This window comes from Phacochoerus africanus, chromosome 1 (assembly GCF_016906955.1).
Source record: "Phacochoerus africanus isolate WHEZ1 chromosome 1, ROS_Pafr_v1, whole genome shotgun sequence".
NCBI lineage: Eukaryota > Metazoa > Chordata > Mammalia > Artiodactyla > Suidae > Phacochoerus > Phacochoerus africanus.
In genome coordinates, this window is record NC_062544.1 from 160,734,004 (window position 1) to 160,761,538 (window position 27,535).

The 27,535-nt window shown below is 43.2% G+C and overlaps 1 protein-coding gene across 2 annotated transcripts in view; it reads right to left on the reverse strand.

Annotated features, from left to right (window-relative positions):
- The window catches only part of NMNAT3 (nicotinamide nucleotide adenylyltransferase 3), a 131,037-nt gene that overhangs the window by 63,375 nt on the left and 40,127 nt on the right, over window positions 1-27,535 (reverse strand). For both annotated transcript variants that reach the window (XM_047783457.1, XM_047783446.1), the window contains exon 2: window positions 4,796-4,945. In XM_047783457.1, the coding sequence (XP_047639413.1) occupies window positions 4,796-4,904 (109 nt within the window). In that variant the 5' untranslated portion in view covers window positions 4,905-4,945. The remainder of the gene's footprint in view (window positions 1-4,795; window positions 4,946-27,535) is intronic.

The window sequence follows — 27,535 nt, forward strand, 5'->3', positions numbered from 1 at the left end:
GTATTTTTCAAGGACAATTTTTATTGATTTATTTATTTTTTCTTTTTAGAGGGCCATACTTTCCTGTTTCTTTGTATGCCTTGTGATTTTTAGTTGCAAATGACATTTGAATCTAATTATGTGGTAACTTGTAAATCAGATTATCCCCCTTCCCAAGGGTTTTATTTTTTGTTTATTGTTATTGTTTATTGTTTTTTGATTGTTGTGGTTTGTCTCTGTGCTCAGGATCAGTCTGAGAACAGACTTGAGAAACTTTGATATATTCTGCTTTAATTTTCACTCAGTTCAAAATATTTTCTAATTTCCATTTTGGTTTCCTTTGTGACATATGAGGTATTCAGAAGTGTGTTACTCCATTTTGATATCTGTGGATCTTCCAGAGATATTTTTATTATTGATTTCTCATGTGATTCCACTGTGGTCAGAGAATATAATTTGTAGGATTGCAAGTCATATATTTATCGAGACTTCTTTTATGGCCCAGAGTATGATCTATCTTGGTAAACGTTCTCTGTGCCCTTGAAAGGAATGTGTATTCTTTTTTTTTTTTTTGTCTTTTTGTCTTTTTAGGGCCACACCTGCAGCATTTGGAGGTTCCCAGACTAGGAGTCTAATTGGAGCTGTAGCCACTGGCCTACACCACAGCCACAGCAACGCCCAGATCTGAGCCACGTCTGCAACCTACACCACAGCTCATGGCCACACCAGATCCTTGACTTGCTGAGCAAGGCCAGGGATTGAACCTGCAAACTCATGGTTCCTAGTCAGATTCATTTCCAATGCACCACAATAGGAACTCTCGAAAGTGTATTCTGTTGATGCTTGGTAAGTTTTCTATAAATGTCAAGTTGGTTGAATTGGTTCATAGTGCTGTCCAAGTCTTCTATATCCTTAATATTTTTCTGTATATTTTCTCTATCAATTAGTGAGAAGAGGATTAAAATATCAGATAAGTATTGTGGATTTGTCTATTTCTCCTTGCAGTTCTATAAGTTTTTGTTTTTATGTATTTTGATATTCTATCATTAAATTTAAAAAAGGTTTTGGATTATTATTTCCTCTTAAAAAATTAAACTCTTTGTAATTATGAAATGACCTCCTTTATCCCTGGTAATATTCTTGGGTCTGAAATCTTCTTTCTTTGATGCTAAAGCTATTCCAGTTTTGTTGTTGTTATTTTGTCTTTTGTCTTTTTAGGGGTGCACCCACAGTATATATGGAAGTTCCCACACTAGGGGTTGAATCAGAGCTGTAGCTGCCGGCCTATGCCACAGCCAGAGCAATGCGGGATCTGAGCCATATCTGCAAACTATACCACAGCTCAAGCAATGCCAGATCTTAACCCACTGAGAGAGGTCAGGGGTCAAACCCGCATCCTCAAGGATACTAGTCAGGTTCATTAACCACTGAGCCACAACGGGACCTCCCTATTTCAGCTTTCTTTTAATTAGTGTTAGCATGGGAGAATTTTCCATTCATTTACTTTGAGCCTAATTGTATCTTCATATTTGGTGTGCTACTTGTAGGCATCAAATGCCTGTAGCTGGGTCCTGCTTATTTTATCCACTCTCATAATGTATGCCTTTTAGCAGAGGTGGTTAGACTATTTACAGTAATATGATTATTGATATAATTAGGTTTAAGTGTATCATTTCATTATTTGCTTTCTATTTGTCCCACCTATTCTTTGGTCCTTCTTTCCTCATTTTCTTCTTTCTTGAATTAACCGAGTATATTCTGATTCTATTTTATCTCTTCTGTATGCTTCTTAGTTATAACTGTTTGGTTTTTTATTTTAGTGGTTGCATTGGGGTTTATAATCTTTAACTTACCACAGCCTACTTATAAGTGCTATTATACCACTTCATGTATGATATAAAAACCTTACACTATTATTCTGTCTTTTTGATACTATTATGAAGTTTTACTTCTGCATGTTATAAACTCCACAATACATAGTTATTATTTTTGTTTAAATGGTTAATTATCTTTTAAAGAAACATGAATAATTAAAATCTTATATAACTGCACATGTGGTTATCAGTGCTCTGTATTTTGTGCAGATTCATTTTTCCATTTGGTATTATCATCTTCTGGCTAACGAACTTTATCATTTCTTTTTCTTTTTTTTTTTTCTTTTTAGGGCCACACCCAAGTAATATGGAGGTTCCCAGGTTAGGGGTCGAATCAGAGCTACAGCGGCCAGCCTACACTACAGCCACAGCAACTCAGGATCCGAGCTGCGTCTGAAATCTACACTACAGCTTAGGGCAATGCTGGATCCTTAACCCACTGAGCAAGGTTAGGGATTGTACCCACAACCTCATGGTTCCTAGTCTGATTCGCTTCTGCTGCACCACGACAAGAACTCTGAACTTTATCATTTCTTACGGTGCAGGTTTGCTGGTGGGGAAATCATTTAGTTTTTGTAGATATGAAAATGTCTTTATTTTTGCCTTTGTTTTTGAAAGATTTTTTTTTTTTTTGCCAGATATAGAATTTCAGATTGAGAGGGTTTTTTTTTTTTTTCCAGTACTTAAAGATCTGTTCCACTGAATTCCCTTTTGCTGAATTCAGAAACAAGAAATCTGCTATCTTCCTTATTTATTCTTCTGTAGCTGCCTTTAAAACTTTATTACTCATTTTGAGAAATGTGATTATCATATACCATGGTATAGTTTTCATGTTCTTGGGTTTGGGGTTTGTTGAGCTACTTGATGAAGTCTGTTTTCATCAAATTTGAAAACATTTCAATGATTATTCCTTCAAATATTTTTTCCTGTTTTTCCTCTGTTTCTTCCTTCTAGGATTTCTTTTTTCTTTTTACGGCCACACCCATGGCATATGGAAGTTCCCAGGCTCAGGGTCAAATTGCAGCTGCAGCTGCAGGCCTATGTCACAGCCATGGCAACACTGGATCCGGGCCACATCTGCAACCTATACAGTAGCTTTTTGGCAATGCTGGATCCACAACACACTGAACAAGGTCAGGGATCGAACCCACATCCTCAAGGAGACTATGTTGGGTTCTTAACCTGCTGAGCCACAATGGGAATTCCCTTCTAGGATTTCAATTACAAGTGTATTAAGATGATTTAAATTATCCATATCTCACTGATATTCTTTTTAAAAATTATTTTTTCTATGTTTCATCTTGGACTATCTCAGTTTGGATAGATTGCTATGTCTTCGAGATCACTCATCTTTTCTTCTGCAGTGTCTAACCTGTTAATCCTACCTAATATATTTCTCATCTGACATACTGTAATTTTCATCTTGAGATATTTGATTTGAATCCTTTTTATATTTTCCATGTCTCTACTTAATTTCTGAACATATAGCACATAATTATAGTAAATTTTAACATCCTTGTCGGGCTAATTCTAACATCTGTGTCAGTTCTGGTTCAGTTTTCATTAATTGATTTTTTTTCTCATTATGAATGTGAGTTTCATATAAAACCAACTTGCCCTCCAAAAATGTTTTATCATTTTATTCCATCACTACCAATATATGAGACAGTTTTCTTCCCTATCCTGCTAGCACTGAATTTTAACAATCTTTGATCTTTGCCAATTTCATAGGCTAAGACTACTTACTTCTGCAATGTATATTTATTGAGCACCAACTATAAGCTCACTGACAGCTGGTAGCAATTTTGTGGTGTTCAGACAGCCACAATGGCTGCCCTCATGGTGCTTATCGCCTTGTGGTGTTTATGTTTTATTTGCATTTCCACTTAGTGATTTTGAGCAGTTTTTCCCAAATTTATTGTCCATTTATATTTCTTCTTTGGTATACTGCTTACTAATGTTCACTGACCAGTTTTAACTGGGTTGTTTGGATTTTTTATTCCCATGTAGAGCTATTTATTTGCTAAGAATAACACCCATTTTCATTTTTTGTAAATAAAGATTTTTTTAAATAAATTAACACTTGCATGTAATTTCTTTGAAGGAATGTTTTATATGTTACTCAAATACTTTTTCTATATTAAAAGTACATAAAAATTGATTTTGGTGTAAAAACAATGCCCTTAAAGACAAACGTTTTTGAGAAATATAGAAATATATATATATATGCATACATAAGATATACACAAATACACAATGAATAATACTTTCATATGTATCTGACATCAACAAATAAATGACTTACGTTTTCTAGAAATAATCATGCAGATTCCAAATGCTATTTTACTCTCTTAATAATGAAATGGAAAGTCAAGGAGATGAAATATTCCCAGATTAAATATTTCCAGCTGATTAAATATTTTTGGCAAAGCCATGCCATCTGTATTAGAAATGCCCTATATGCAAGAATGTCAATTTGTAATTGTCTAAGATCTATTATTTCAAAGGAGAAAATGTCAAATTCCCCATTATAGAACGTTTGCTTATCCACTGAAGAGTAGCAGGAGTTCTCAAAGGCACATGCTGCCTATTCATCTGGCTTTATGGTAAGTGCTTCCCGGACCCTCAGGAAGGATGCCCTGAATGAGAGACAGACTCTCTAATGTGTCTGGTGTCTTTTTAGCATTCATGGACAATGTAAAGTGGACAGAGAGGTAGTGGGTCCTGAGACAAATTTCAATTCTTTGGCTGGGATATGACTTGTACACATGTCACACAGCTAAGGAGCGGGAACCTTCTGAATATGATGGAAGAAATGTCACAAGTTAGCTGTGAATTCATAAACTGAGCAGTTTTAATAATGGGGATAATGACAGTAGCCAACAAAGCCCCACGAGACCCAACCCACCAGTTCTTCCATTGGACCTGGCCCCCTGACTGACCTGTTTGGTGAAGATGGTCTCTGGCCACCTCAAACAAGCGCAGGTGCATGTTGGTGATGGGGTTGAAGGAGCCACAGGCCAGAAGCACCACAGGGATTCGACTCTTCATCTTATCAGGCACATTAACATCTGCTGCAGCAGCCACCCTGCCTTCAATGGGACAAAAACTCATGTCAAGGAGTTGGAACCAAGACAAGGGTCCAGATCAGTATCTCCAAACCACATACAGTCCATTACTTCTCACTTTTAAGATGACTGAGGAGGCAAGAATAACAATAACAATATTTACAGGGGACTCAGCACAGGCCAAGAACTGTGCCTAGCACTATGCCCAGCTATATTCCCTATCTCACCAAATCCTTTCAACTCAATCCTGAGTGGTTACTCATACAGCTCAGGGACCTTAGAAACTTCAAGGCCCAGGACCGAAACCTGGACAGTCTGACCCAGAGACCACGTTTTGTTCATAACCTCTACATCTTCCTTGTGTTCTGATGGGTCACCATGGAACGAAAGGAGTATGTAATAAAACACCCCAAACGTCATCTATGATAGTCCAAGTAGAAGGTACAAGATCCCAGAGCAGACTAGAACTTTTTAAAAACTAATTTTAAAATGTTTTCAGACCTACAAAAAAAGACGCAAAATTTGTACAAAGAATTCCTATATAACCTTTACCCAGATTGCCCAAATGTTAACATTTTACCACTCTTTCTGTCCATATGTACATACATATTTGTATATACCTATAAGAAATGTTTTTCTGAAATGTTTAAGGATAAGCTATAGACATAATACCTCTTTACCTCTGAATACTTAAGCATATGTTTTCTAAGAGCAAAGACAGTTTCTTACATATCTGCAAAGCAATGATTAAAATCAGAAAATTAACATTGCTAAAGGACTATTATCTAATCTATAGATCTTTCCTGATTTCATCCATTTTCCTTTACCTGGGGCCCAAGCATTTTCAGAGGGCCAGGCCCACCCTCCTGCCTGCTCTGTAGCTTTCAACTCCAGGGTGAGGTGAAAGTAAAGCAGAAAACAGCCTGGGAACTAGGGAAGGCTGGCAAATAAGGCCCTCCAGCCTGTGAGGCTTTGCCTCCTGAAGCAGTGGTGAAGTGCTCCACTGGAGATAAGCCTGTGCTTTGATTCCTAGTTCTACCTCTTACTGGCTGTATGATAACCTAGAGCAAATCAGAGTACCTCTCTGAGCCTCAGTTTCCTCACATGCAATATAGGGATGATATTACTTACACTTATAGGGGTAGGGTTGTTGTGAGGATGAATGAACCATGTATGGAAAATGTCTGGTGCCCAGGAAGCATTTAGTATGTAACCACTGTGCCTGTGGTGATGATGGTGCAATGACAAAAAAGACACTGCTGTTGACACAAAAAGTAAGGAGGAGAAGGAGAAAGATGGTGGCAATGTGTTTGTAGTTGGTAGCTTCCAAAAAGGTGCCCAGTGATCTTCATCTCCTGGTATTCACCTCTAGACCTCCCTTCCCATTGAGTGTGGGCAGGACCTAGTAGCTTGCTTCTAATGACTAGAACACAGCAAAGTAGTGAGATTCCACTTCTCAGGGAAGGTTACAAAGGCTCTGGCTTCCCTCTTGCTCGCCTCTTTTGCTTTCTCTCCTGCTCACTCTGAAGAAATCAGCTGCTCTGCTGTGAACTGTCTCATGAAGAGACCCACAAGGGAAGGAACTGAAAGACCTCTGGTGCTGACAGCCAATCAGGAAATGAATCCTGCCAACAGCCATGTGAGTCAACATGGAAAGGGATCTTTCCCCAGATGGGTCTTTAGATGAGACTGCAGCCCTGTGAACACCTTGAGTGCAGCCTTGTAAGAGATTCTCAACTGAAAGACCGAGGTCAATTAAGCCAAATCTAGATTCCTGACCCATAGAAAATGTGAGATAATATATGTGTGATATTTTAAACTACTTATTTTGTGATAATTTGTTATGTAGCAACAGATAACTAATACAGTGACCAACAGGAGGGATACATTTAATTCTTTCTTACTCCTCTTGCTATGGTGGCCTTGGCTGTGATTGTGCAATTCCAGGGGTAATGTGGAAAGTTCTCAGTTACTGGAACCTGGGACCCTTTTTGTATCTAAGGAAACTGTTTTAATCTGCCCACTGTTGTCTATGTCTCCAGGTTTGTATCCAACTACTGCCTGCCCCACATTTCATACTCTACCAACGATAAACTACTTGCCACTGGTTTCTTTGTGAGCTCCTCGTGGATTCCTGCTTCAAGCTTTTCTACATGCTGTTTTAGTTTCCTCCAACTGGAATACTACCAGCACACCCCAATCTGTTCACTCAGGTGACCATATTACTTATGTGACTTCAATCACTATATCTTGACTGCCTGCTAGGTGCCTGTATTAGTTAGGGTTGCATTTGGTTCCAAGTTCCAGAAGCCTAACCTTAATGGCTTAAACAAATAAAGGCTTATTTGTTTTTCACATGAACACACATCTAGAAGTAGGCAGCTGTGGGCACTGGATCACTGGCTCAACAATGACCTGCAATTCACAGAGCTTTCCCCTCATGGTCACAAGATTGCTGCTGTAGCTGCAGCCATTATGACTACAATCAAGAAGAAAGAGCAAGGAGCTATACTAGACTGGCTATCCTTCTTAAATAAGAACACGAAAGCTTTTTAACAATTCCCCTGTAGATTTTGCTTCTGCCTCATTGGCCAAAGGTCAAACGACTACTCTAGCTACAAGAGAGACTAGAAAAGCAAGTATTAAGTTTTGTAGCCTCTCCAGTGGGAAGGAGCAAGGGAAAGAGAATGGGAATAGGATTAGCTAATCTACACTGTCTGCAATGATGGTTTTTCTGACATCTGGGTTAGCTGATCTCTGTCCTACCTTTAAATAAATCGCATACCACATTCTATCAGAAAAACCTGCTCTTGTGTTGTCTTACCCACCAGACAGTAAGCCTCTTAAGAGCAGGAGTGGTGCTCTTCTTCTTCTCTGATCTCAGCTTCAAGCACTGAGCCTGGCCCAGAGGAGGACTGGGCAGAGAATGAAAAGGGCACTGGCCAGCCAGGGAGTGGACCAGTGTCTTGATACCGGGAAGGCCTAAGCACGTCCTCGGGTCCATAGACAAGTTGTTCTGGGAGTATTCTGAACTACAGTGGCATGAATGTTAAAAAAAAAAAAAAAAAAACTTTCAACCTAGGTGGGCTGTGGCTTCTTCCTGCTTCCTTTGAGGCAGCAGGGACACCCCTGCTGGGTCAGAAGAAAGCAGCCTGAGGGCTTCTGGTTCTTCCCAGAAGGAGGGATGCTTTAATGAGATAGTATTTGCAGAATGTGCTGAGCTGCTCGCAAGAGCAGCCTTGTGATGACTGTACCTGAAGAGGCTGGCTGTTTTTCACCACTGATAGGAAGCCTTTCAAAATTCTATTTCATTTTGACAAAATATCTTTTTAGAGCCCTTAAAACATGTAACTGTAGCATCTCACATAACCTGGGGTTTTGATCCATTTTCCCCAAAGTTCCTAGAAACTGCAAATTAGAACATTAGTTTGAATGGTGGCATCATTGGCAATGCAGTGTGACATTGGGAAGAAGAAATGATATGTAGGAAGTGTCTATTTGTCTTTCCTTTCCTTGTGTGGGCACACTGAGCCACACGGCTCTGACAGTGACTTACCCTGTCTGAAAGCCACATCTCAGGTGGGAGGTTGTGGTGGGTGCACATTCCCAGGCTCCAGAATGAGCCTCCTAAGCCCAAACCCAGAGAAATATAACAACAGGGTAGAAATGGACTCCCTCCAGGGGTCCAGCAGAAAATAAACCAGGCTCTGATTTGAGCACACCTCATCACACACAAGACTGGAAAGTGATGCCAGGAAAGTGATTGTCTGCCCTATCAGGTCATAATATCTAGCAAGGTGAAGCAAGAGGGGGGACTTTTGCTATTGGGAAAGGCTTCTCATCAATAAGCATCAAATGGAGTCCACAGAGGGAACAGTAACTGCGGCTGAAGGATGGAACAAGTTGAGAAGGTGGCATATGGTCTTCATAGAATTTATCATTAAACTGGAACCAAGGCAGAGTCCACCTCTGGCCCCGCCCCCTCTCCAGTTTACCGCCTCCCACTTTACAGTCATCCCAACAGTATTTCATCCTGCTACATGCTGCTTCCTTTCTCTTCACTGTTCAAATGCTCTTTAGACCACCTGAAATGCCCTCCTCGCACCTGCCTTCAAGATTGTCTCCCTGGGGAGTTCCCATCGTGGCGTAGTGGTTAAGGAATCCAACTAGGAACCATGAGGTTGCTGGTTCAGTCCCCGGCCTTGCTCAGTGGGTCAAGGATCCGGCGTTGCCATGAGCTGTGGTGTAGGTCGCAGACATGGCTTGGATCCCGCGTTGCTGTGGCTGTGGTGTAGGCCAGTAGCTACAGCTCTGATTGGACCCCTAGCCTGGGAACTTCCATATGCTGTGGGTTCCGCCCTAGAAAAGACAAAAAAAAAATTGTCTCCCTGGACTCTTTACCCAATGCCTCCCTCCCCCACTGCACTAACTGTACTTGTTACACATTTTATCACTTTCTTCTCTTATGGACCATAGACCTGTCACTGCTCTGTTTCCCGTTGCTCTTCCCCAGGTAGGAGGTAAACTCTTCTGGTTGGTTTCTCATTCATCTAGGCCCCTTGACTCCTGTAGGGTGCCTGGCACACAGGTGCTCCGGAAGGTGTGTCACATAAATGAAGGAATGAATGGCTGTCCCTGACCAAGCAACCTCCTTTTCAGACGATGACTTCCCCTCTTTGGTTCTGTCCCAAGCAGTCACTGGGCCTTCCAGAGATATAAACTAACTTTTCCAACTCCCTAGAGGCTCTTAAGGCCTCTCCCCAAGACCCTACTTCACCTAACTCAGGCCAAAATCAAACAATGTCTTCTTGCCCTGCTGTACCATCTTTGATGCCAGGATCCCATCAACAGGGAAATACCAGCCTCCTGCACACTGACACCAAGGTCATTCCTCTGCTCTGGAGAACTGGAGGGCATCAGCTGTGGCTTTGCCAGGGAAAGGGACTTTGAAGATGTGATTAAGGATCAGAAATGGAGAGGAGAGTTCCTACCATAGCTCAGCAGAAATGAATCTGACTAGCATCCATGAGGACACAGGTTTGATCCCTGGCCCCACTCAGCGGGTTAAGGATCCAGCGTTGCTGTGAGCTGTGGTGTAAGTCGCAGACACGGCTCAGATCTGTGTTGCGGTGGCTGTGGTATAGGCTGGCAGCAACAGCACTGACTTGACCTCTATCCTGGGAATCTCCATATGCCTTGAGTGCAGCCCTAAAAAGAACAAAAAGAAAAAAAGAAAAAGAAGGAAATGGAGAGGGTATCCTGGCCTATCCAGGTGGGCCCAATTTTAACCTTTTAGGGTCATCCTAAGAGGGAGGCAGGAGGGTCACATAGAGAAAGGACCAAAGAAAGCAGCAATCAGAAGGAAAGAGGCAGCTCTGCTGCTGGCCTTGAAGATGGAGGGAGGGGCCGTGACCCACAGTGCCAGTGGAGTTAGCAAGGAAACGGATTCTCCCCTAGAGCCTCCAGAAGGAGTGCAGCCCTGCTGACACCTTGACTTCAGACTTCTGACCTCCAGAACTGCAAGAAAATAAAATTGTGCCATTTTAGGCCAATAATCTGTGGTGGTTTATTACAGCAGCTGTAGGAAATGCATACACCCACCAATCTGAGACAGGCTCTCTGAAGTGACCTTAAAGCTGGGACAAGAAAGGCATAGGGATGGAGCTAGTCAAGAGGATATGGAAGGGTATATCAGGCACATGGACCAGCACTGCAAAGGTTCAGAAACCACTGCTTAAGGTGGCCAGTGAACTAACAGCATGTTGATGTGGCCATGTGTGCCATGAGCTAGTGTGTGAGTGACCCAAGATGAGGGTGCAGAGGGTGCAGGATCACACGGGCCCCCAAGGGGTCTGTGGAGTCTAGATTTCATCCTGCAGACAATGAGGAACAACTGAAGGATTTTAAATAGGAGTGTGACTGACTCCTATTTCTGTTTCAGAAAGAGCTCCCAAGGGCTCCCAGGATGGTGCATCAGGAAGCCCCAGGATGGCTGACCCCCCAAGGACCTCTCTGCCTGGTGAAGGTCAGGCGGTCCCCAACTTCCCAGAGAATGGCCTTTCCTACTGCCCACATCTCACCTCAATCACCAGGTAATGTGATGCTGGCCAGTGCCCCCTATGCACTAAATTCTAACTAAGCGTGTGCCCCTCAGCCCATCTGTCACAGGCCGTGGCAGAGACACAGAGAGGAAAGGCGAGTCGGGAAGGTTAAGTGCCGGCGCTGCAGATGTAATGTACTAATGCTCATTGCCTGGGAGACAGTCAATTTACCTTTCCCTGCGGTGAGTGCCTCTAACGGGACCTGGCCCAGGAAAGTGGCTGAAAACATCTCTGTTTATTATAGACATAAAGCAGATGGCTTCGGGCAGAATGGAAACGGATTCTACAAACATCTTTCATTACACAGACCTCTTGACCAGACTCCTCGTCTTAAAGAAAACAAGAGACGTAGTTTGTATTTGTGGGGTTGACGAGCACATTTTTCAGGACTCGGGAGATCATTTCCATTGGTGAGAGTGAGTTGACTTCTCTAGGGCCGTCAACCTTCATGCAAACTCCGGGCCCTTTCCCTTCTCAACTTTGCTAGATTCACCCACTGTTGCTATGGGCACGCAGTGCTGCTAAGAACAAAAGCAGAGCCAGCCTTCTCTGTCGTGAGGATCCTCCGCCAGCCACCCCTTGGAGGAAACAAACATGCCAATTAAGCACTCGTCCTAATTATGAGACTCACAGGAAAGCAGGCAGCCCGGCTCTTCAGTTTCAAGAATGTTCAAAAGATTTGGAGGAGCCCAAGGAATGGACTGAAGTCTCTTGCAAGCCCACACTCAGGAGCTGGGACTGATTTTGACCGTCAGAGGAGGGAGGAGAAACTGAGTAACAGCTACTGGGTTTATTGAGTGACGGGCTGGGTGCTGTGCAGAAAACCTTAACACACATCGGTGCTAATTCTTTCAACACACCTCGAAGGGAAGGGCTGCTGCTTGTGTCTGGTGAAGAGTCTAATCAACTTCTCCGAGCCTCGGTCACATGGAAAATGGAGATAATTACACACACCTCCTAGGGATGTCTGGAGGGTTATGGGAGCTGACCCACTTAGCATGGAACCTGGTTCATAGAGGGTTCTCCAGAATATTAGCTCCTTTCTCTTTCCCTTCATTATACTTAAAACAGAATTCATCATCCCGACATCTGCTTCCATAGACTCATTCACCTTGTCTGAAAAAGGGCCCAGCATTTTGGAGTCACCCAGGATTAAAACCTGGTAGGCTTTAGGAACATGTCAGCATCCTCCCCCCCCCCCCCCCCCCCCCCGCCTGGGAGGCAGCTCTCTCAGACCAGCTTGAGATGTCACCACCACAGAATGGTCCCAAAAAAGGCCACTTCAACATACCACTGCTGGGGTTTCCACCTAGCTCCAGCCATAACAATCAGCTCAAAGCACCACTTATCCCTGGAATTAAGAGTTATCTGAGAAACAGAGGTAGGGGTAGTTTAAGGTCATTTGGGTAGAAAAACTGTCTTCTGAAGATGAAGAAGAAATATGCCCCAAATCACAGCCAACTTGTCAACTTGCAACAAAGAAGGAAGAAGAGGAGGTAGAACGTGAGAAGAAGTGCCTCGGGTCTGCTGCAAGGAGTGCAAAGGAGCAGTTAATTAAAATTACAACCAGCTTGTGTGCTAGTGCCTTGGAGGTAAAGAGGTAAGTGAAATCTGGCCCCTGTCCCCAAGAAGGTTACAATCTCGCAGAAAGAACAGACATCGAGGATGTCAGATAGGGCAGAGTCTGCTGGTGAGATCCCAGCATCTATTGTCCTGGTCTTTGGCTGGATATGTTGCTACCTTCTCTAATCCCCTATGCAGGAAGGTGAGGCGATGTGACTAAGGCCTGGCCAGGGATAAATGAATAGAAGTATTGGGTGGGACTTTCAAGAACTCTCTTTAAAAGGGAAAACCATACTTCTCTTCTCCCCTCTTGCAGTCTAAAATGTGATGGCTGGAGTATGGCAGCTAGTTTGGACCCTGAGGATAAGGATCAATTCTAGGTTTGGCAGAGAATAAGCCAAAAAAAAAAAAAAAAAAAAAAAAACAAAAACCACACAGGACCCTGATGACCTGGACTGCTGATCTCTAGGTTTTTTTGTTTTTCATTTTTGTTTTTGTTTGTTAACCAGGGGCAGTAATAATCTCTTAAGCCACCATTATTTTCTACTTTCTGTTATACGTAGCTGAATGTAATTCTAATTGATACCCCTATACCTAGTGAATACTTACTGAATTAGAATATAATGGAAAGAAGAGTGTGTAAACTTTTAGAATTCTCTATTGCCCCAGTTAAACTTACTTTATATGCAGAAACTCAAATGGATATCGTTTGAAAGGGAAAATACACCTAAGGAGAACAAAATTCTACCATAACTTAATTTTTTATATAAATTTTTCATGGGAGGAAAAAATCCTTACTCAGGCCTCTAGAAGGCTGAAATGTGCAGCAGTGAATCTGCTTTTCTGTAGATCACAAAAGCCAGACTGTCCTATCTCCTTCCCCCAAAACAGATTCATTATGGTGCGGTGTCGCACTCTGCTTCGAGTGGGCATTTGCCATATGGCTTGGCAGTTTAATGGTTTTCTGATACTTGACAAAAATGAAGCACAATCATTTTGCAAGGAGTTTGCGTTCCTAGATGGGTCTTTTCCAAATAACAGCTGTGCCTCAAAATTGAGTGACTCAATTTGCAATTTGTGGACACAATACTCAAACATTTACAAGTGAGCAAAATCTCAAATCACTTGGGCTATTTCCAGGCTTCAGAGTTTATGAAGTTTTTAGCAGTGTTATGAGCGTGCAGCTGTCGACAAGCTCAAGCCAATGTCTCTGAACCACCAGACCCAGCAGGCAGCAGGGATGTCCTACTTAGCAGGCATGTGGAACTGACCACAAACCCTCGGGAGGGAAAGAACATGGGGGAGAGGGAGATGAGCCTTACACCAAAGGCCACAGACTAACTCACTGTCTTCCTCTCTACTCTCTACCCAACTTGTGGAGATTACACGTGAACATACTGCTCTAGTCCTGACCTTGCTTGTGGGCCCCTACAGGCCCGTGGGGGCCATCTGACACTGGCTCAATAACCAGCCAGAGAGATGTGGATTTAAAGCTTCCAGTACTTCCTAATTGAATGACGTTGAGTGTAGTAGTCAGGACATGACAGGTGAGATACATTAACAAATAACCCCCACATCACAGTAGCTTAAAACAATGAAGGTGTATCTCATGTTCCTTTACATGCTCAGTTCATGACAGCTGGGGGCTCTGTTCTGTGTTATCTTTGTCCCTCAATCCAGCACTCAGCTGATGGAAGAGTCTCTACCCGGAATATAGTCAGTCACTTTCAAAAGGCTCTGAAAGGTCACTTGGCGTCAAATGGGCATGTGTCACTCCCAACAACCCCATCCACCTTCAGTGAGTTGGAAAATACAAACTAACTCTGTGTCCTGGAGGTGAAGAGCCAGAAATATTCGGTGAATATCCCTGTGCCTGGGAGCCTGAGCCTCAGTGACCCATACAGAAAATAGAGGTTTTCACACATACCTCCTCAGACTGCCATGGATGTTACCAGAGTTGACCATGTAGGGCGCTTAGAACAATGCCTGGCCCATAGGAGGTTCTCCAGAACCTCTAACCATTCCTTGTGTTCAAAAGAGAATTCATCACCCCCACACCTGCTTTCTGCCTGCCCATACCCTTTATCTGTGTTTCCAGTCACCCAGAATCAAACCCTGCCAGTTAGCTAAGACATCTCTCCATCCTTCATCATGTCCTCCCAATACAATCAGCCTCCAAGTGTGGCCAATATTCTCTGCATAAAGTCACCTTCCATCCCAATCGAAACCTGCCCTACTATAGGATTTCATTACTTTCCTTTTTTTTTGTCTTTTTGCCTTTTTTTAGGGCCGCACCCATGGCATATGGAGGTTCCCAGGCTAGGGGTCTAATTGGAGCTGTAGCTGCTGGCCTTCGCCAGACCCACAGTAACGCAGGATCCAAGCTGCATCTGCGACCTACACCACAGCTCACGGCAGTGCTGGATCCTTAACCCACTGAGCAAGGCCAGGGATCGAACCCGCAACCTCATCATTCCTAGTCAGATTTGTTAGCGACTGAGCCACGATGGGAACTCCAGGATTTCATTACTTTCTTATATCAGGGAAAATGCAAACAAGAGAAATGACCTCTGGTCATCTTAGCTCCTTTCCTCTCCTCACCAAAGGCAGAGTAGGGAAGAAGCATGGAATGGTCAGAAGGCTACCAGAATAAAGGAAGAGCTGAACAAGAGATCACAGGGCAGTGCCACCCAGCCTGGACAGCCTGGTCACCAGGGCTCACACTGGTGTACAGTGCTATTCCCAGAGAGAGGCACTGCTGTGGGCTAGACAGCCCCGTCCTGTCCCTCGTGATGGGCTTTCCTACTTGGTAAGGTGAGAGAAACTCTGGAATCACCCCCAGTACCAATCTGGCTCTAATCAAGTCTATTTTTTTTTTCCTTTTTTTTTTTGGTATTTTTGTCTTTCCTGTAGCAACACAGGATCCGAGCTGCATCTGTGACCTACAGCAATGCCAGATCCTTAACCTACTGAGCAAGGCCAGGGATTGAACCTGAGTCCTCATGGATGCTATTCGGGTTCATTAACTACTAAGCCATGATGGGAACTCCCAGCCTATTTTCAATATGCTGGACAGATTAACTAGTTCTCAACTTTGGGTCTGATCATTTGAACTAATGCAATAGACTATTGAGTGTTTACTATGCACCAAGTACTGTATAAAACCAGGACCTTTATGCCAAGCCAGTGATAAAGTCTTCAGTCATTTACTCTCCATCAGCATTTGTGTGCTAGGCTAGGTCAAGTCCCTCAACTGGCGTGAGAACTTTGGAGATTTTGGCCTCATTCAACCTGTCCTAGTTGTCTCCTGACTGTCCTCTCTGCTCCCTACATGTGCTCCATCTCCTTACCAAGCTGGGACCACCGGCCATGCTCTGATGTGTCTTCTGAGTCTTCCTGCTTCTGGGGCCTTAGTTCATGTCACTTCTCAGATCTACTCTCTTCCGGACCAACCCTCCCATTAGAGCTCCCCCTGGTGGCCTACCTGGAAGTCAGTGTTCCTCTGACTCTTCAAGGTGATAGTCTATATCACTGAGCCCCCGTGTTTTTCTTGCCTAGGCTACTGTAAATCCCTAAAGGCAGGGATCCCAGGGGTTCAAATGCTAATGCAGAGTAGAAGGTAAATAAGGAATATTCAGCTTATTCACTCGGAGACAAGGTGAAAGTGAAAAGTAGATCAAAATGAGAGCCAGGGAGTACCAGCCACTTCAGGGCATGGTTTAGGCTGAAGCAGGAAGAAGCAACTGAGAAGGAAACACCCTCCAAACCAAAATATCAGAGCCCCACGTTTGGCCCCTCCCCTTCCACACCCCTGGCTTCCAACACCCACATCTTCCAGGTCTCCAGTTTGTTTTATTTCACCCCATGCAAACTTCTGTCTCACAATCTGGGGTGTCAGCTCCTTTCTAGACTCGACTTTTGTTCTCATCCCATTAACCCTGTCGGCCACCTTGGCTGGGCCCCACCCAGGATTCTGATTCCTGATTCCCACCACAAAGGCATCATTTGATTCCTCTGTCCCCTCGCTATCTCTGCTCAAGCCCTGTCCAGGGTGTACCTCAGGGCCCCAGTCCAGTCCTGCAGAGGCAGTGAGCCACAGTTAGAGTTGGGAAAGCAGTCCCACACCCTCAACAGCCCTGGGCACTTCTCTACATGGCAGCAAAATGCAGAACTGTTCATAATGATGGCAGGGGACAGCATTTCTAGGGCCCAATCCACAAAACTGGTGGGCTCTTTCCTCTCCCTGGCGTTGACGGCCTGTCAGTTTTACCTCTTTAATATCTTTATTTTCCAGCCCTCTCTCAAATTCCACAGTTGCCACCATGGTTTGGGGCTATTTCTCAATTGGACCTGAGTGCACTCTTAACCTGTCTCCTGTCTCCGGTCTCACCTCTGATCCATCTTTGGCTCAGCTACCCAGGGATCTTTTAACATGGTCATCTGCTTCCCTGCTTAATCCCCTGCCACCTAACCGCACCCAGAATAACAATGAAATGCCTCGGCATGGCATCCATAGGCTCTTGTAATCCAGTCATGACCTGTTCACCAGACTCATCACTTACCTGCCAACCCCTCCCTGCCTCTGCTCCATCAAACTGCTTTTTACCCTATCCTAAGTCCCCCTGGACTGAATTTTAGGATCAGCTTTAAAATCAAATGTAACAATTCTAACGAAGGAAAAAAAATCTAACAAAGAAGGCAACTTTGTTTAGCTTGCTTGATCATTCATTCACTGAAAAAGAAACAGGTTTCCACTGCTCTCAAGTTCCTCTGGGCCATGGGAGGATGGCAGGAAGCTCCTGAAATATCTGGAAAGGTGAGGAGCTGGCTAGGCTCTCCATGATGGCAGGACAGGCCAGTGGGAGGCCCATGAACCACAGCAGGGGAGATGCAGGCAAGTCTTATTGCTGAAAGATAGGTATTCATTTGAGAACTTCACTGGGCAATCCTTTTCCATTTCATGTAATATAATTTTCTTCAGAAATTATAAGCCAAGCAGCTCATATTTCCTTCTTTATTGAACTATAAACAGAATATGACAGTCACGAGCAGATAACTGCAAATCTGAGCAGCAATCTATGAAGTCAGATCGGACCTGAGCCAGGTTTAGGGCTGTGACCAATCAAAAATTTTAACTGAATTCACCCAACATTTTCAAATATTATGCATAATCACCTTTGTGTTGGCCAGAAATGAGGCTCAAATGGTGGGAAGTTCATAGGAATAACTGCCATCTCTATGATTCTTAAACAGACAAACCTTATTTTGTTTCTTCTCCCAGTTACTGCTTCAGAATTCACTAGCAGGACTGCCCACATCCCTACTGAAGCTCATGCACAAGATAACATTTCTCATTCGTACAAAGACATGCACACAAATAGTGATGGCCATAGGGTGCTTCTTCTGGCCTTGAGCTGAGGTTGTCTGTGCTTGTATTTGAGGGGAACCTCTGGAATGGAAAAAGCTTGGCTTTTTACTCCCAAGCTCTGTGACCTTGAACAAGCCTTCAGTCCTCTATAAATGGGGGTAACCCAACACCCATCCACAAGGGCACCTTGAAGATGAACTAAAAAGACACATTAGGACTCCCACACAGCTTTAAGAGGAGGAGGAAGCCTTCCATAACCAACTAAGGGAACAGGATTCACATGTGCCAGCCCTGTTTAAAGACACACTGTCCACAACAGATTCACCCTGTTCCTGTCAGCACAAGCCAAGTGAAGCCACTATTTGTCTCAGGGCACCAGCCCGACATGTATAGAAGCAGGGATTTAATGAAGCCTGTGTTCCAGGCAATGTGAGCCCAGGCTGGGAGAGTCAAAGAGGCCCAGCATATCTACCAGCAGGTCATACAAATCACTCCAGGTGACCTGCACCAGGTCCACTACCACAACGTTAGCACTTGGTGACTTTCTGCACTACGCATGAATTTAAAAAACCAGCCAAGAGGTTAGTTTGCTTCTATGATTTCTGAAGAACTAAATGTATTTATCTGGTACACTTCGGTTGCTGGCATATTTTTACAGGTCATTGTGATACATGGTGATCTGTGAGTGTCCAAGCCACAAGCATGGGGTTACTGGAAGCTAGGGTAGAGAGGCTGCCCAGAGGCCCCAGGGAGGAGGGTCTTGGTCCCTGAGGAACAGGCAGATCCTGCTCCCTCAAGGTCAATGTGTACAGCTAGAATCCAGTCAGGCCAGAACTACAGAGCACTACAGAGGCTGGGGTAAAGCCAGATACAGACATCTGGAGGTATCAGCTCCAAAATTAAGACGGTGAAGCTTAATCCCACAGGCCTCTGGGCTCATGCGAATTGTCTGGCGTGCTCTGGCCATGCTAAATCAACAAAATAAAAACTTAAGTGTAAAGGAAAATAGAGCCAAAATGAAATGATTTAAGCTTACTGTCTTCTATGAGCAGATGTTCCAGGAGGAGTGTGATGTGGCAGATTCTGCTGGTCCTTCCCCCAGCATAGTATTATCTTTTCTCCTTGCTAACAAACCTGATTTTGTTTAGGGACAAGGACACGGAGCCAGACAAAAACCATGGCACTAAGTCCCCCATGGCAGCGCATTCCCTTTGCTGTGATTGGCTGGGTGTCAACATGTGACCCAGTCCCAGCCAATGAAATGTAAGAGGTGGGGCCTGGAGGCCTCTGGCTAAGACATTACCCCTGATGAAAGACCAGCGATGGGAAGGCCCTTGCTCTGCCCTTCCCACCCTGGACACTGCATGTGATGTAGGTTGTGGCCCCTTAGGTCTGACACAGCCCTGCTCTCACCACAAAGGGCAGGCAGGCCTGGAGACCTGCAGAGAGGAAGGGCTACCCAGAGACCTGGGCTCATCAAGTCACTGATTTCACTTAGTACTACCTCTCTCTAGACTTTCTAAGTGAGCTGCTAAAATACCTTTATTGATATAGCTACTGTTTGTTCAAGTATTTGGTTACTTGTGGACTCGGGAGTTCTCGGTTCTTACCTCCCCCTCACAGCGTTGTGCACTTCTGCGGGCCAAGTGCAATTCCAGTGTGATAAGACAGGGGCTTTCTGTATAACACAGTCCCTAAAGTCAAAGTTCATCTGGGTTGTAAGCTGGAGAGAAACTGCACCTGTGTTTGAGGGAAGACCGCTGTGTGGGACCAGAGAAGGGTTGGTAGGTTGGACCCTAATGTGGCACTGGACTGGGAATTTCCAGGGACTCTTGTGAACAAATGATTTTTGGTTGACACTGGGCCCTCAGAATATAATCCCAGGGGCAGTTGCCTCCTAAGCCTCTTGACAGACCCCTCTCAACTGCATTCACTGTCCCTATGTCCCTGCCCAGGGACTTCTCGAGGGCAGCTCTGCATCTGGTGGGACTGTCTTCCCACCTTCAGTGGTCCCCGGGAAGACATCCTCCTTGCTCCAGTTCTTCATAGGTGGAGACAGCTGTGCCTTTCCTACTTCAGTGCTGGCTGCTTGACTATCTGTGCCTCTGGCCCAACACAGCCTGGTGACTCAAGGAAGCCTGAACACATCCGCATCATTGGTGCCTTTGCTCCTGCTGGTCCCTCTCCCCACAATGCCCTTTCTACTTATTTCTACCTATTAGACCTGACATATATTAGGCCAACATAAAAGATCTCCTTAGTGACAACAAAAACAACCCCATTAAGAAAGGAGTTGAATAGACATTTCTTCAAAGAACATATATAGATGGCCAATAAGCACATGAAAAGATGCTCAGCATCACTAATCATTAGTGAAATGCAAATCAAAACTACAATAAGATTCCACTTCATATCCATCTGGATGGCAACTATCAAAAACAGAAAGCAAAAAGTGTTGGTGAGGGTGTGGAGAAACCCGAATCCTTGTGCACTACTGGTGGGAATGTAAAATGGTACAGCTACTGTGGAAAACATTATGGAAGTTCCTCAAAAAATTAAAAATACAGGAGTGCCCATCATGGCTCAGTGGTTAACGAATCTGAGTAGCAGCCATGAGGACACAGGTTCAATCCCTGGCCTTGCTCAGTGGGTTAATAGCTGTGAGCTGTGGTTTAGGTTGCAGCTGGGGTGTAGGCTGCAGATCTGGCCTTGCTGTGGTGTAGGCCAGTGGCTACAGCTCTGATTGGACCCCTAGCCTGGGAACCTCCATATGCCACAGGTGTGGCCCTAAAAAGACAAAAAACTATATATATATATATATATATATATATATATATATATATATCCCCAAAGTATTGTAGGTACAGCCTCAGATGTTTGTATACCCAAATTGACAGCAGCAGCATTCACAATAGCTAAAATGTGGGAACAACCGAAATGTTAATTGATGGATGAATAGATATCCAAAACAAGGTATTTACATACAATGGACTACCCTTTGGCCTTCAAAAAAGAAAATTCTGTAACATGCTACAACATGAATCTAACCTGAGGAAACTGCTAAGTGAAATAAGTGTCCGAAAAACACAAGTACTGTATGATTCTACTTACAAGAGGTACCTAGAGCAAAGTCATGGAGACAGAGAGGACAATGGTAGCTGCCAGGAGCTAGATGGAATGGGGAGCTGTGTAATGGGGTATAGTGTCAGTTTTGCAAGATGTGAGAGTTTTGGAGATGGTTGTATAACAGCATGAATGTACTTAACACTGTTGAACTGTATACTTAAAAATGGTTAAGATGATAAATTTTATGTGCATTTTACCACAATTAAAATTTTACAGTAAAAGGTCTCCTTTGTCAAGCTTCTCTGATGCTAGGCTCCAACTGCACTGCCTTGCTCATTAACTTGTGCCTTGCTTCCTTGCTTTCTATTCTATCAGGGTTGTTTTGAGATTTACCCAGTTGCTTAAACCAAGAGAATCACAGAGAAATAGAGCCAGAGCCCTGACTGAAAAGTCAGTCCTAACCAGGGCATCTCAATTACATGAGCCTTAAGTATTTTTTAACATTAAGTAGCTTTGAGTTGGTGTCCTATTACTTGCAACCAAAATCAATCTAATTGCTAATCTAAAATATCAGAACACTAATGAAAAAGAAAAGATGCTAAAGATTTCTAGGTATTAAGAAAGTTCATAGACAAAGGAATAAATATAAGACTGGCATCTAACGTCTCCTTTGCAACATGAGATGCCAGAGATAATGAGCAATGGCTGCATACTTCTGAGAGAAGATGACTTTGAATCTGGAATTCTTTATCTGGCTAGACTATCATTTATGTATAAAGACAGAGTAAATACATTTTTATAAATGAATGGGCTCAGAGTTTACCACTTAGGCACGCTTTCTTAAGAAGTACACTGAGAGCATGTTCCAGCAAACAGAAAGAAAAACCAATAAGGCAGAAAGCAAGGGATCTAACCCATAGATGAAGCTAGATGAGAGTTGTACAGGCTGTAGAGCATGGCCTAGGGCAGAACAGGAAAAAGTAGTTCTCTAAGAAAAAGGTGGATGCTGAGAGGCTGGGTATACTGAGGTTACAGAGAAAGAATTTTTCCTTCAACTATAACCATTAGAAAATCCAAGTAAAACAAAAAGTGATATAATAATATAATGTGACACAATTTTAAGCCCTGATGGAATATGAGAAAAGAAAATTTATTTGACTCTGATAGTAAGATTTTCCCTTTGAATAGTCCAGGGCTACTTGACATTGGAGTGAACATTCATGGAGTCAGAATGACTTAAATACCACTGAATGGTGTTCAGATTTTAGAGTCAATCCAGTGAAAGGCACAGAAAGCTTAATTGTGAATACAGAATAGAAAGGTAATATTAACACCCTGGCAATGTAAGAATACAGCTACCAGAAGGGAAGTGTTGGGGAAAGAATAATGTGACAAAGAAGAGTAGCTCCAGTGTTTTCCTCTTACTTCAAAGAGAGCCAAGATACTGATTACGGCTTATGAATAAGAAACTGAGAGTCGATTGTAATAGATATGGGGACAGCAGTACTTTAAACAAGATAGGACATAAACTTCTCTCACATAAAATGAAGTGAAAGTAGGCCGTTCAGGGATAGTGCAGCAGCTCTGATTATCACCAATATCCCTGGATCCCTCTAGATTTCTCTGTCATCCTTAGGATATGCCTCATCTTGTCTCATGGTCACAAGATGAGTGCTGCAGCTCTAGCCATCAGATCTGTGTTCCAAGTAAGAAGAAGGAAGTGGTGAGGGCAAAAGAGGCCTACCTGCGAGTCAGTCCGCTAATAATAGGGCTTTCCTGAAGCCCTATCCAACAACTGCTTACATCTCACTGGCCAGAACGCAGTGACATGACTGTCCCTATCACAGGGAAAACTGACAAGTGTAGTTTTTTTAGATGGCACATTGCTGCTTTCAACAAAACTGGTTGTAAGAAAGAAAGGGAGATGGATATTGAGAAAGCAATTTGTGACTTGATAAATCAAAGAGTGTTATTTACAGCAAAATGGTAACCAATAAAACAATAATTAAAAAAAAAAAGACCCATCAAAAATGGGAGGAAGGAGGAAGGGTAGGATGCAGAGTATAAATGAGTCAAACCAGCCTTTCTTAATGGGACTCAGTGGCTATTTCATGAGGATACAATTTAGAGTTGTGCATTCAATCTCCCAAATAATTTAAAAAGACTAAAGAGGCTACCTTTGGGAGGTAGGCAAGGGGGTAGGGATGAAGCTGTAACTTTATATTAAAAAGCCCTTCTGATTTAGTTGAATTTCTAAAAAAAACCCATGCATTATTTCTGTTGTAAAAGCATCAGTGTTTATTATATTGGGAAGCAAAGCATTGCTATATTTCCTTTACCTTTGACAACCTGGTTCAGTGGTGGGCATTTTAGTATGTATTTTAATTTCCCTCACTGGCTTAGAAAATGACAAAAACTAGCCATATTTGGGCTGTTTGATTTCACTTCTTTCAACTGATTTCTTGTTTTTTAAACCCTAACCATTCACATTTGAGACTCTTTATGAGAAAAAGACTGGCAGACACACCAATCTTTCTGTTTCTGGTGAGGCAGGTCTGCCTAGACCTCACCCTCTGTCTGAAAGGTGGCAGCCAGCATCTCCCCATGCTCATTGCCTCTTTGTGGGGAGGTGTGTCCTCTACCTGCCTGATCTGCACTCTCAAACCGCTGTCCTAATGTCTCTATAACATATTAACAGGCGGTGGCCAAAGGGAGTTCTGCTGAAATAGGCAGTAGTTTGGGTCATTTTGGACTAAATCCTAGAACGCACACGATAATGCTGAGCAATGCAGTTTAATTTATGAGCATGCAGGTCTGCTGTGAAATTGGGAAATGGGAGTACAAGACATTAGCATTCACGTGGCAAGGGCAGGGCCAAGTCCAAAACTACAATAGGCCTTTCACACTGGGGAGTTTAAGGAGCCGACATTCTGTCAGTTAAATGTGTGCTCATGAACTTCATCCTTGTATTTTAATGCCACTGACCACCTGAGAGGTGTATGCTTCTCCTGGCCTGATGCCGTTAATATCGGCCAATGCCCCCCGTTGTTTTCACAACAGTAAAACACTTGTAGGCACATCCTCTGGGCAAGTATAAATGATGAATTTCATGGTTTGGATGTGGTTTGGTCTGCAGGAGGGAAGGCAGAACAGATGCTTCTCAACTCCTTCTAGGTAGGGCAGGCAAACTGTTATATGGCTGTGCGTGTGGTTCAAACCATGTAGTCTCCAGTTTATAGAGCTTGTCAGCCAGAGATTTTTCTGTCTGACCTTGACTTTCTAGCCCATTTTTCAATGCACAGAATGAAATAACAACTCTTTCTGACTTCCTTATGAGTGAAAATACATTCTTCTGAAGTTCAAAGGAAATATCAAGTGTGCCCCAGAAGTAACTTAAAGCATGCTGGAAAAGAGGTTGGAAAATTCCATAGTAGCAGGTTGGATGATGTCCCCAAACGCACCAGATCCTAATCACTAAAAACTGTCAACGTGACTTTATTTGTAAAATAGGCTTTGGCACATGTGAGTCAGTTAAAGATCTTAAGGAGGTTACCCTGGATTACTCCTAAGAAGACCCTAAATGCAAGTCACATATATCTTTGTAAGAAGGAGAGAAAAGGAGATTTGATGCACACACAGAAGAAAGGCCATGTGAAGATGGAACAGACAGAAATTTGGAGATGCTGACCTTGAAAATTGGAGAGCTGTAGCCACAAGCCGAGGAATGCCAGCAGCCACCAGAAGCTGGAAGAGGCAAGAAACAGAACCCTTCCCCCCTCACAACACACACACTCCCAGAACCTCCAAAGGGCATATGGCCCTGCTGACCCCTTGATTTTTGTCTCAGTGATACTAATTTCAGATTTTTGGTCTCCAGAATTCGGAGATAACAAATTTCTGTTGTTTTAAACCACCAAGTTTATGATATTTTGTTACAGCAGCCTTAGGAAACAAATACACCCGTGGAGGTGCTGCAAGGGAGGGTTTCAGTTTATACAAAACCACCCCACTCTATGGTTCTTTTGATGGTTTTTGGCAGAATTCAACTTCTTTCCTCCAAGCAAGTGGAACATTAGAGAGTTGAATGTAGGGCAGCCAGGTCCAAGAAGCACAGGATAAAAAAATCAGGCAGCCACACACCTGGGTGCTTGGAAGTAGCTCTAGGTAATTCCCCTCCTTGAAGCAGGGGGTTGAGTGCATGAAGAAAACATATCTAGTTCTTAAAGCAAACATCTAAATAGTTAAGTGTGAAAAGGGCACCAAGGATTTAAGAAACTTTCCATAAATTAACCTCAGAGCTCAGATAGAGCTGTGCAGGTGTGTGTGTGTGTGTGTGTGTGTGTGTGCGCGTGCGCCCAAGTGTATGTGCCAAGGGAGCACATCTTCAAATAACTTCATTGTAATTATTAATAAACACAGCCAGATGCCTGCAAGCATATGTTACAAGGATATTCTCTGAAGGTTTATATGGAATGTCGAAAAATTAGAGACCCAAATGTCTACCAACGGAGGAATGGTTAAACCCCATATCATACCATGCAGCTATTAAATGCATATGTATATACATAGACACATAGCATATGTATATTTCTATGCATATAATGACATGAGAGGTTATCAATGAGTAAATGTTGAGGGGGGAAGAATGTTGTAGATAGCATTATAGTATTATTTCACTTTGGTTGGTTGAAGCCATCTATGTTGTAATATACAGGGATAATACATAATATATACACTTATAGATAGTATAGATCCATTGGATAGGGGATCATGAAATGTTAAGTCATTACCACTAAGGAAAGGGGAGGGTTGCTGGGGGGATGGCAGAAGGGGTGGACAGACCTAGACGTACTACTTTAGGTGAATGTGCTTTTTCCTTAAGTGTTCACTGTTTTTGTCATTTTAAGAAAGAAAAGTGGGATTGACTAGGAGTTTGGGGTTAGTAGATGCCAACTATTACATTTAGAATGGATAAGCAATGAGGTTCTACTATATAGCATAGGGAATTATATCCAGTCTCTTGGCATAGACCATGATGGAAGATAATATAAGAAAGGGAATGTATATACATATGTATGACTGGGTACACTTTGCTGTACAGAAGAAATTGGCATAACATTGTAAATCAACTACAGTTTAATTTTTAAAAAGAAAGAAAAGGTGAACATGCGCTAAAGATATGCACAGAACACTAACAGGTGCCAGGTACACTGTGGCCTGAGGAAGGACTGGGCAGCCAGTGGTCTTCAAAGACTGGCTGTGGCTTCTAGAGGTTGCCTGTAAACGAGGTAATGTCATGGGGCTGGAGGCAAAAACCTTGGCTTTTACACCAAGCGCCCTAGTGGGGCTGCCATGTTTTTACTTATAAAAGAAAGGCACAGTCAGTAGATCAAAGTCCCAGGCAAGTGTGTCTATTGTCTCTTCCACAGGAGTGGGGCAAAGCTGCTTTTCACTGGCTCATCCGTTTCACATCAAAGCCGAGGGGAAAAGTGACTTAGGAGCACTTCCAAAACAATTCTATGTGAGGATATTTGCAAAGGTTGTTTTGCCCCCTGGAAGAGTGGTTTTCTCACCAGTGAGTAGACAGTTCCTTGCTTGCTATTTTTTTTTAAATTACTCAATGAATTTTATTACATTTATAGTTGCACAACCATCATCACAACCAAATTTTATATCATTTCCATCCCAAACTCTCAGCGCATTCCCCCACCCCCACAATCTGTCTCATTTGGAAACCATAAGTTTTTCAAAGTCTGTGAGTCAGTATCTGTTCTGCAAAGAAGTTCATTGTGTTGTTTTTTCAGATTCCACATGTAAGTAATAGCATTTGATGTTGGTGTCTCTTTTTTATTATTCAAATGAATTTATCACATCTGTGGTTGTATAATGATCCTAACAATCCAATTTCACAGGATTTCCATCCTGTAACCCAAGCACTTCCCCCAACCCCCCAAACTGTCTTCTCCAGAGACCATAAGTTTTTCAATGTCTGTGAGTCAGCATCTGTTCTGCAAAAAAGTTCAGTCTGTCCTTTTTTCAGATTCCACATGTCAGTGAAAGCATTTGATGTTGGTGTCTCACTGTATGGCTGACTTCACTTAGCATGATAATTTCTAGGTCCATCCATGTTGCTGCAAATGCTGTTATTTCTTTCCTTTCAATGGCTGAGTAATATTCCATTGTGTACATGTACCACATCTTCTTTAGCCACCCCTCTGCCGATGGACATTTAGGTTGTTTCCATGTCTTGGCTATTGTATAGAGTGCTGCAATGAACATTCCAGTACATGTATTTTTTTTTTCTTTTTTTTGTTGTTGCCATTTCTTGGGCCGCTCCCGCGGCATATGGAGGTTCCCAGGCTAGGGGTCTAATCGGAGCTGTAGCCACCGGCCTACACCAGAGCCACAGCAACGCGGGATCCGAGCCGTGTCTGCAACCTACACCACAGCTCACGGCAACGCCGGATCGTTAACCCACTGAGCAAGGGCAGGGACCGAACCCGCAACCTCATGGTT